Genomic DNA, 11,099 nt, shown 5'->3' with positions numbered 1-11,099 from the left:
GATGGTTGCAACATTTCACTTTGTCTTTTAAAGTGTAAATTGTACGTATATTATCATATGTACACATGTTGCAGCAAAATGGGTGAGTAGCTGACAGATGTGGCTTTATTGTATTAAAATTTTGGCTTTCTAATACAAAGAGTCTCTGAGAAACTAAAGTAAATGCAAAAAGTGTTGCAGCCGTCCCCACTCTCCCCTATTTATTCATATTTGTTAAACGTTAAACATTAATGTAGTTAATAACAAACAAATGTGTCATATAGCATAAAATTGCACACAGCACTGTTATGTTAAAGCTAAAAAATATATATTTTTGTATGCCTTTTTAAATTGCAATAAGACTCTTGTTATACCAAAGCACCATTTTCCACACCCATGCGGCCCACGCCCTGAGTAATGCATGCAGTCACACCCAGCGTGTCCTCTCACACCCCTGCAGCGCTGCAGAGGACATCCCCGCTCTCATCCCGTCCCGCTGCAGCTGTTCCTCACCGTCACGTGATTGCAGCCCTCCCTCCAAGAGAGACCAGCTTGCAGCCAGTTGAGACCCACAGAACTTCATCAAAACACCACGACCTCTGTGAAACAGTGACAGAGCTCAAGATCAATTATGCAATGTTCAGTTGTATGCAAAAAATATTAGTTTGAGAATGCAAGAAGAAGACCCACATTATTACGTCATTTGCAGTGTTTGATGGAAATGAGAGAGCACTGCTGAGACCATTTTCCTTTATTTTCATTGCCAGTAACACAGATGGTGGATCTCTCTCCAGGATTGTGGGGTATGTAGTTTTGTGTAGGAAAGGACTTCTAAAGATGATATTTTAAAACACTAGGGGTAACACATTTTTTTAAGGTGTCCTTGTTACTCGGTACATGTACTTACTCTTATAATAGCAATAAATTATGCAGAATTATGTGCAAGTAATCCCAAACCAACCCCTAATTCAAACCCTAACCATATCGTAAGTACATGTGGTTAATTAATATTACTTAGTACTTAAATGTGTAATTACACTGTAACTAGGACAAACTGTAGCAAACTAGGTTTTACAGAATCTTATATCACCACTGAACCTCAAAGCTTATATGGTTTCTGTATGGAGAAAATGAATGAGATTTTTACTTCCAGAACCACTTACTTATAGAGTTTTGTGACATCAGAATGGTTCATTAAGGCATATGTATATATATAGGCAGATATATTTCTGCAGTCAGAGCCCCATACAGTGATAAAGAAGGCCTGTTCTATTGTTTTCATGCGATCCAGATTCATTCAAGAGCAAGTATGTGTAAAATAGATAATAAATCATATAGAAGGTGTAGTAGAAACATCTGCAGAAACCTCTTATTAATAAGCAGGGTGCAAATGGTGCATTAACTAGGTTTACAATCCATGAAAGGTTACACTCCTTGGTATGGAATATAGAATTGTTTGGCAATAGTTGTGGTGCAAACGTAATAATTTAGGGATCAAACAGTGAATATTGTGTGGGAAAAAAGGAAATCTCTATTACAGTGAAAAAAGGTAACCTAAAAACAGTAACATTTTAGTCAAAAATCACTTCATCAAACCCTATACATCAATTTACATTGACAAAACTCATTTTATATATTAAATCAGGTAGAAGTAACTATTTTTGGTAATATTTGCAGATAAGATTTTTAGCCAAGACGGTTATTTGCTGACATTAAAAGATTACATTATTCTTTATAAAATTAATAAACTAAACAGAACAAACATTTGTTTCACATTTTTGAGTCCCACATTATATCAGGTGTCTTTAACTACTATATACTTCAAAACTCTGGTGCACTCTTAAAAATTAAGGTTTCAAAAGCATTTTTTGCAGTGATGCCATAGAAGAACCATTTTTGGTTCCTCAAAGAACCTTTCAGTAAACAGTTCCTAAAAGAACCACTTTGAAGAACATTTTAAAAATCTAAAGAACCTTTTCTGCATTTGAAAGGATCAATGGATGTTCAAGGTTCTTCACGAAACCATTGATGCCAATAAAGAACCTTTATTTTTAAGAGTGTGGTACCACTAGGTAGCTGGTTAAAGTGTAGAGGTTAGGTTGACAGTGTATTATTGATTATAGATAACTAAGAAATCAATTTAATTTAAAAATCAATGTTGTTATTTTTCTCATTATTTCCCTATAGCGGCTAATGAACTGAAATTCTCACCCATAGGCTTTCTTCTGCATTGAGTAAAAGGTGGATATGCAGGTGTTTTTCAAATGTTAGTATGTACGTACAAAATATGTCCGTTGTTAAAATTTAAATGTAAGGACATAGAAGTTAAAGACTATATAAAATGATTCCCATTTTTGTGGCAGAATCCAATTCTGAACCACCAATATTGGTTCTGAACCTTCTTCAAGATGGCTTCTCTCTGTGCAATATAAACTTTTAGACTTATTATTTCTTTACCTCTTCCCCCATTTGCTCTTGCATTTGCAATACCACTTTCTTTTTTTCACTCGCTCAGTCTGTTTAGCCGGCTCTAATCTTGTTAGACAGAGAACAGCTTTTTTAGTGATTCGGGTTGGTCATCCGGTGAATTTTATTGGCTGGCAAATGGTGCGTATCGTATACATTTATCAGGAACAATTGGTCTGGCTAAGAGGGCTGCTCGCTTCACCTGACAGCAGGGAGAGAGAGAGAAAGAGAGAGAGAGAGAGAGAGAGAGATTGCTCTGGTTGACAACAAATTACAGATAACATCAGGAAATTATTGATTTGTCAATTCAGCAGGCTCTAATTGGAAACTATCAGCTTGATTTTCAGTACTACATGTTAATTAAACCATTAGTGTGCATATGCATATGAATATACCGCAACAACCATAGATAACCCTGATAGTTTTCATCTAATGAAATGATTCCATTGCTACTGTTAGCACTGAATGACAGGCATCACCTTGCTCTGCAGGTGCGTGTGTGTGTGTGTGTGTGTGTGTGTGTGTGTGTGTGTGTGTGTGTGTGTGTGTGTGTGTGTGTGTGGGTTGAAGCTCTCAGAGTAATTGCTTTCATCACACTAGTGTAAGATGCGGTTAGGTTAAGCTGTGATCCAGAACGGAGCCATAATGAAAATATGTTTTCATCATGTTCCGACAAGGATAAAACATCAACCAACGTCTTTGTGGTGCATATATTTGATGGCCTTTGGCCTTTTTGGATTATAGCACTATCATACTATGGTGTCAGTCATTTTTTGATATTTTTACATCAACTTTTCTTTTATTAAACCACTGTTAAATAAAGGTTTCAATTTGTTAACTGTTATATATGTTAAAAATAACTGTTTCTTGGTTTCAGTGATTGATTCTTGAAAGAACCTTTTAATAATCTTTAAGAACCTTTTGTAGAATGGAAAGCGTTCAGGAATGTTAGAGGTCCTTTATGGAACATCTACCCCAATAAAGAACCTTCTTAAAAATCGTAAAGGAGCTTCACGATGCCATAGAAGAACCTTTTTTTTTTGTCTAAATGGTTCTATAAAGAACCTTTAACATCTGAGGAACCTTTCTGTTTGTGGCAAAAGAAGGTTCTTCAGATTATAAAAAGAAAAGAAAGAGATGGTTCTTTAAAGAACCTTTGACTGAACGGTTCTTTGTGGAACCAAAAATGAATCTTCTATGGCATCACTGTGAGGAACCTTTGAAGCACATTTATTTTTAAGAGTGTAAGAACAATTTCAGTCTGTTTTTATACATGCAAATTGAATTCATAATCTCCCATAATAAAATACAGATCATTCTGACAGAGAAATGAGCTGATGTGTGGGGTGGTGAAATCCTGGCCAAATCCGTAACAACACTAATCATGACTTCCAGATCTTGTCAATGACAATCAAAAATACATCAGAAATGTTTTTCATTAATTAACAAATAAACAATAATAAGATGGATGTGTATTTTAAATTAGATATTTATTTTTATTAATAGCTCTTTGTGTTTACTTTGGAAACCTATCAACATCAAATGATTTACACAATACTTTGACAAACATTAATATACACTAATAATATACGGACCCCATCTCCCTGTTTAACAGTCTTTAAATAAGATCATACTTTGACATTTGTGCTACTTTTCCATATCCCAATTAACACAGACACACAAGAAGCGTTCACACTGAAGAGATTTCCAATGCCCATGTTCAGTGATGTGCAGGTGAGAGCAGTTGTGCATTGCAGAGTTTCTGCGCAGCCCTTCCAGGACACTGCAGTTCAGTGAAATCTCAGAGGAGCGGCATGAGTGAGTGTGTGTGTGTGTATGTGTGTGTGTGTGTGTGTGTGTGTGTGTGTGTGTGTGTGTGTGTGTGTGTGTGTGTGTGTGTGTGTGTGTGTGTGTGTGTGTGTGTGTGCGCGCGCAGAAAGAAAACAAAAGATCAGGCCCATCACTTGTATCACCATCTTTGTAAAGAAGTGGATTTAATTCACAGTATATCATCCATCTTCATTTCATTCAGTTTACACATGTACCATCCTCAAAACCACAAGGACTGGAGGCTCAGAAAGGAACAGCCCGGCGTTTTCCGCGTTCACTACATGCAAGGCCCTTTTTATCAATATGCAAATCGATCAGGATAAAATTACAATGTATATGAGGTACTGCGACATTACACGCTCATATCGTCGTTTGCTCTCGGATGATGAAGCTCCAGGGAGAATCGCCTCCTGAAAACAGAAAAAAAGACTGACAGAACTCTTCATTTGTGTACCTGCAGTAATGGCATCCCATGCTAACGTGTTTGGTCATCTCAGGCCTGCAAACAAGACATTTTTTGTTGGTTTTAACTGCAGTGGAGACATCTCAGCGTGCACAATGCATCTCAAGAGCCTCTCCGCCTGTGGGTTCGCAGCACACGTGAATGCGACCGCATCGCCTATCCTCTCACATGATGTATGACACATCACAGCATGCAGAATTACATTCATACATAACCCAATCATTTTGTCATTTAGGAGGAGCTGTAAAAACACCATGTCGGCTCTTGCAGAAAATGCACGGGAGAGAATGAGAGACACGGTGAGGGGAGGGAGGGAGCGGAGACTGCAGTACATATAAGGCAAGAGAGATACGAGTTCATGTTTTATTAAAGCTTTGCTCTGTCAGGTCCAGTACAGTCCTTCGGCTCTGGTCTTTCTCAGTAAGGAGCACAAAGTTGTTGTAAAAATCTCAGGAGTCCTGGAATGCTTATCCAAGGAGAGAGGAATTACTGAGAGAAAAGGGAAGATTGCACCGTACAGCCAAGCCGATTTTTGTTCCCATCCCCACCACCCGCCCCTTCTCATAACACCAACTGTCCATCCTCCCGAGGGGCGTCCCGTCAGGTTTGATCCGAGACGGTCCGTCCCGAATGCTTCTTTATCCTCGGTGACCTTCAAGACATGTCAGTTCTTAAGCATCAGTAAACTGGGGGTGGGGTGATGTATCGATACTCGAGCAAATGCCGCATAGATTTCATTTTCCCTTGAAAGTGTCCAGATTCTCTTGAATATAAGTTCTTAAACATGCAATACTTTCCCTTCAAGCTCAGAAATACAGAGAACGTCTCCTCTCTGTGCACGCATTTGCTTGTCATAAATATATGGTGGCATAATCATAAAGAACCATTCAAAGAGGAGAAACAAAATGACATCCTAATGATCAGACGTTAAACGATAATGCACCGGATTTCTGAACAAGGCCTTAAACCAGTTTATGATGAAAGCGCACGCCTGCTCGGACACGCTTGCATTGCCGTCGAGAGTGGAAGAGATACAGCAGGCGTGGGCTCTCTGCTTAACAGTACATGAATTCCGAAACAAACTACTCTGCTTACAAATATTGCTGGAAGTGCTGGGTGAAAAACCAGCACCGGAGCACAAAACATTGCTGAAACATTGTTCTGTCATTTGTTGGCAAGAAAACGTCGCTGTCCTGTGTAGAAAAAAAGACCAGCACTCTGGTCGTTTTTTCGAAATGAAAGAGAAGGAAGAATGCATTATGCCATTTTCAGTCCATTTACAACGAGTAGAGCTAAAGCAGGTCTGGACGCAGTAAGCATAATTCAAGCAATAAATCTGCTTTATGGATATGGTTATATTCTTCAGAATAGATTTTATATGTATATATGCATATATTTATATACAAGTATGGCACTTGATTACACTTAAGCGCGAAAAAACACGTCACAAATGAAAGCAGAGGGCGCTTTGGTGTTGAAATTAAGGAAATCATCATCATCATCACAGACTTTAAGCGTTTGCAGCAGATTCACCCCTGCTCTCTCTCTCTCTCTCTCTCACGCACACACGCGCACACGCACACGACAGCAGATTAGCAATGGAGCTCATCACACAGCCTACGTTAAGGTCAATGGTGCAGTACAGGCAACCAAAAACGAAAAACCGTAGCAGAAGCGATAGCGTTTGATACATGAATGATGTGTCGAGACTCTCCCGATGTGCGATATTATTTCAGCATCACGTTCACTTTTTAGTGCAAGACGCATTTACTCCCTTCAAGTACAGTAGAGCAGCTTGTTCGGTCACACTTCACATGTCAGTGCTCATGTCACAGCAGTTGTCGTGGAGCCGCTTTGTAGTTTACTGTAAATGAATCATATAAGCATGCATTGAGTGCAACACGGACAGTGGCATGTCAAGTGTCACCGCAGCTTCTAGAGAGGCAATACGCATTCAGGTATCAGCATTTGCTCTTTGTGTACGTCTCAGAGTACAAACGTTGCTAAAAAGTTGCATTATACAGTAGTGAACCGCGTTACAAACGTGTTGGTCGTCCACAGTTGCCAATGGAGTCTTTAAAACAGTAACAAAAAAGTCCTACCCCGTGTTCTTGCATTTCATGAACCTTACGTGGCGACGGGACTCGACGTCCACGGTCTCGATCTCGGCGGCGCGCGGGCTTCGGGTTCTCGTTCCGCACCCGTTACACGTAGGCGGAGTCACTGGACTGAGTGCGGCCGAAATTGGGCATACTCATCCGGGGCAAATCCTTGTTCCGGATCTCGTAGATGGACTTCCTGCGGGCCCGCACGCCCCGCACGGCCGTTTTGATCTTCCTCCAGCCCAAGTGATTGAGCTCGGCCAGATTGAGCACCACACAAAAGCCACTGACCGCGAACATGAAGACGAGGAACACGGTTTTCTCCGTGGGTCGGGACACGTAACACTCCACCTCTTTGATGCACGGGTATCGATCGCACTCGTACACGGCGGGCACGTTGAATCCGTACAAGAAATACTGGCCCACCAGAAAGCCGATTTCCAGAGCGTTTCTGAAGACAACCTGAATGATGTAAAACCTGGAAATGCCCTCCTGCCGCCGCATTTTGGACTTGCCCGGTTTCGTGCCCGGGGGGGCCATCTCTTTGGACTCTAGGCAGTCGGGCTCGGCTTCTTTGGTGGAGTTCTCCGTGTTCTGCAGTACTCCGTTCATGATGGTGTTCTTGATCTTTTGGTTCTTGGCCTCCTCTCGTTTCAGCGAATCCTGCTCCTTACTATCCAGCGTGAGGAGGACGGTGGCGGTGGAGTAGCGTCGCTCCTTTTGCTTGGCCGACTGATGGACCGAGTACGTGATGAAACAGAGACTCGGCGTGCAGACCATTATGATCTGGAAAACCCAATATCTGATGTGTGATATGGGGAAAGCTTTATCGTAGCACGCCTGGTTACAACCCGGCTGTAAGGCGTTACAGACAAACATTGTCTGCTCGTCGTCATACACTGTCTCTCCCACTATAGCTACGATTAGGATCCGGAAAATCACCACCACAGTGAGCAGGATCCTAAAGAACAAGCACACACAAAAATAAATGTGTCAATATACGAGCTTGAGCGACAGGGAGCTGTCCGGTGCTGAAACCGGGCTGCGCTTCATTTCGCCATCAATGAATGCTGCATATGGATTATGCAGATAGCACTTGGAATGTCACGGTTGATACTGTTACGTTTCACAAAGCAACACATTAAATACAAAGCAAACAAGAATAAATCGGAATAGTTCACTAGCAGTGGCCAGTTCTGAAAATGTGGTGCATTCTCAACCACTGAATGTTTTTTTAGTTTCACTCCAAACATGCTGCTTTATATTTTACATACACATACAGATATGTTATAGCATTCATTTTCTGTTGTGTATAAATTGCGCACAGTTGGCAAAAGAATCACTTTGCCTTAAAGGGTGGCTTTAAATAAAGCAATGCAAAGAAACTGATACAAATAAAGGTATAAGTGGCAGGTTTAGTAATGAGAGTGGGCTATTAAGGGAGCTCAATAAATACAGGTGCGTTCGCAATCAATAAACGACGCATTTCAGTCACATTTCACAACAAATGTGTTGCGTACTTGGTTTTGATATACGTGTTGAATTTTATTTTCTATGGTATTTGAATAGGTCAAATAGGCGGTAACGCCTTTTTTGTGCACACCTGGCAAGAAGCATCACTCTGCGTTCAAACATGGCTTCGAATGAAGCAAAAATATTAAAATACATAATGAAAAATAATGATTTCAATATAAGGCCGGTTCAGTGTCGTTTTAACTAAAGGGTGCTGTCCAGTGCTGAAACCAGTCGCGTTGACAAACGATGGCATTATATTTTTTATGTGTACTACGGAAGAAAAATCTGACATGTCATGTTTGTTTGTTATTCTTATTTTATACTGTATTTTAAAGGGTGAACGGGCGACTACGCCCGTTGAAAGGGATAAATAACGTCTTTTTTTTCTCCAAAGCTTGAAACGAGCGGTTGCAGATGCACTGACATTATAGCTCTTACCTTCCGATCATAGTGGAGTGCTGCTGGACAGCAGCCTCCAAGAGCCTCTCTAGTATGGTCCATTCCCCCATCGCTGCTCATCCGCAGACTCTGCTCCAAATCCAGGGAAAAGCGTGAATATTTCCTCTTACTGTTCGCCGTTATCGTGTGAACGCATGGATGAGCTGCGCCAGCTGTGGCAGTGCTGATGCTGGAAGATGCCACACTTCTCCTCGTCTTCCAGTCTGGAGTGGAGTCATGTGAGCCCTCCTATCTTCGATCTCCACATCAGATTGATGGTGTGGGTGGAGGGCGGCGGGCTTTAATATGGCATCAGTGCCGTGGAGAGCCCTGCTGCGTCATATGGGGCTTTATCTCGAGCTGCCAAAACGCGCGGATTTCATATGTGTGATGCTCATACGCTGGGAATGAAGCCGGATTCGGTCCGGTGATGGTGAACTCGTGTCATGGCGAGGACAGCGGAGGTGACCTCCACCTTGTTTTATTTGGGGGACTTGAGTCTCATACTTGTTGCAGTGTATTTTGAAAGACGACACAGCTGTTGGAGCGCAAATGTCCTTGAGTACAGTGAGGACCTTCAGCTCCGCCCTGTTCACATGAAGCAGCAGTGCTCTTGCTCTGGATACAGTAAGGTGAAAGTGTCAGCTGATCCTCTGTTTAAGTAAAGACACTTTTGGCCCCGCCCATCGAATGCCCGTAGACATGCGCAGTTCCGCCTTTTGACTATTTTAAGGCACTACAGTGTCCCCAAAAATATTTGTTCACGTTGACAAGCACATAGTGTCACAATATGTTATGTCTTCATTTTAAGACTTTATCAGTTATCACCTCAAGTCTTGAAAGTATGCTTGAGATCTTCAAAATTATCCCACTTGCACTGATAGGATACTTTCAAATACAGAATGATTAGTTAAAAGGAATTTGGCTCATCTGAAATATTCGAATACACATTTTTATAATTAATTGTGGTAATAGCATCTACTAAAAATTGTATTGGTAGCTTTTGAGATGAAGATATTTTATATAACCTTTCATCAAAATGCAATTCTGTCATTTCATCTGATTAAATTTAGTAGGAAAGATTTTCACCTACCTTTGTGACTCACTGACAAGTGACTCACCAAACAGCACAGCAAAAATAATGACTGTTTTCAAGCAGGTTTCCTAAACACTCTCCCACCAGCCACACAAAAAGATAGCCCCATCACAAACGCACACCATTGCTGATGGCTGAACAACATTGATTTATTTGCAAATGCCAATAATGAGTGTGAAAGAAAGAAAGAAAATGAATCTTTGTACAAAGCTGGCAAAAGCAGACCAGCCCAGGAAGACAAGAGATTACACTGCATTGCCAAAAGTGTTGGGACACCCCTTCTAATAAACAGGTTTGTCAGCTTTAGTAATTTCCATGAGTAAAAATCTTAATTCTTAAGCATATAACAATATTCTAGGGAATAGTATGCTTCTAATTTTACAGCAACAGTTTGAACAGGACCATTTTCTATTCTAATATAACAATGCATCTGTGTATAAGGCAAGGTTCAAAAAGAAACGATTGATTCAGTCAGTTTGGAAGAACTTGACTGTTCTGCAAAAAGCAAAGTCCTAATCCCATCTGAACACCTCTGGTGTGACTTTAAATGCAGACCTTGAGCCAAAAACAAACAAATCAACAAACACCAATGACATGTACAAACACTATGGATGAGACTACTGGGACACCCCTTCGTTAGAACAAAAAAGGCACTTCCAAAATTGTGGCAACAATGATAGAAACATAATTCACGTATTTAAATTGTATTTCCATCTCTAGAACAGTTTTGGAAGTGTCTAAAATGACTGTACACACATGAACAAGTAATTGGTATTTGGTGATGAGTTTATAGCTCAAGGTCTGCATTTAAAGTCAGATGGGATTAGAATTTGGCTTTACCCAGACCAGTCAAGTTCTTCCACACCGACTGAATCAATTATTTGATTGTGTACCTTGTCTCATACACAGATAGCACTGTTGCTATAAAATTAAAAGCGCATAGTTCCCTAGAACAGGGGTGCCCAACCCTGTTCCTGGAGATCTACCTTCCTGCAGAGTTTAGTTCCAACCCTGATCAAACACACCTGTCTTTAATTATCAAGTGCTCCTTCAGATCCTAATTAGTTGGTTCAGGTGTGTTTGACCATGATGATTAGGGTTAGACCTTAACTTTGCAGGATGGTAGATCTCCAGGAATAGGGTTGAGCACCCCTGCCCTAGAATATCATTATATGCTTAAACATTAAGATTTGTACTCATAGAAATTACT

The 11,099-nt window shown here is 40.7% G+C and overlaps 1 protein-coding gene across 1 annotated transcript; it reads right to left on the bottom strand.

The window, feature by feature from the left end:
- Positions 1-4,405: 4,405 nt before the first annotated feature.
- LOC141296324 (gap junction delta-2 protein) lies at positions 4,406-9,382 on the bottom strand. Its single transcript, XM_073827578.1, has 2 exons — positions 8,794-9,382; positions 4,406-7,801 (listed from the first exon to the last, which is right to left on the bottom strand). The coding sequence occupies exons 1-2, from the start codon at positions 8,862-8,864 to the stop codon at positions 6,943-6,945; spliced, it is 930 nt and encodes a 309-aa protein (XP_073683679.1). The 5' UTR covers positions 8,865-9,382; the 3' UTR covers positions 4,406-6,942.
- Positions 9,383-11,099: the final 1,717 nt, after the last annotated feature.

This window comes from Garra rufa, chromosome 21 (assembly GCF_049309525.1).
Source record: "Garra rufa chromosome 21, GarRuf1.0, whole genome shotgun sequence".
NCBI lineage: Eukaryota > Metazoa > Chordata > Actinopteri > Cypriniformes > Cyprinidae > Garra > Garra rufa.
Note: the sequence above shows the minus strand (reverse complement) of the source record. Positions and strands in the feature narration are given on the sequence as shown.

What these genes read in the sequence shown, in the direction of transcription:
- LOC141296324 (XM_073827578.1), bottom strand. Translation starts at nt 8,864, where the DNA reads ATGGGGGAATGGACCATACTAGAGAGGCTCTTGGAGGCTGCTGTCCAG. An exon ending in CACTCCACTATGATCGGAAG is followed by an intron (nt 7,802 to 8,793) that starts GTAAGAGCTATA and finishes CTTGTTCTTTAG; the next exon opens with GATCCTGCTCACTGTGGTGG.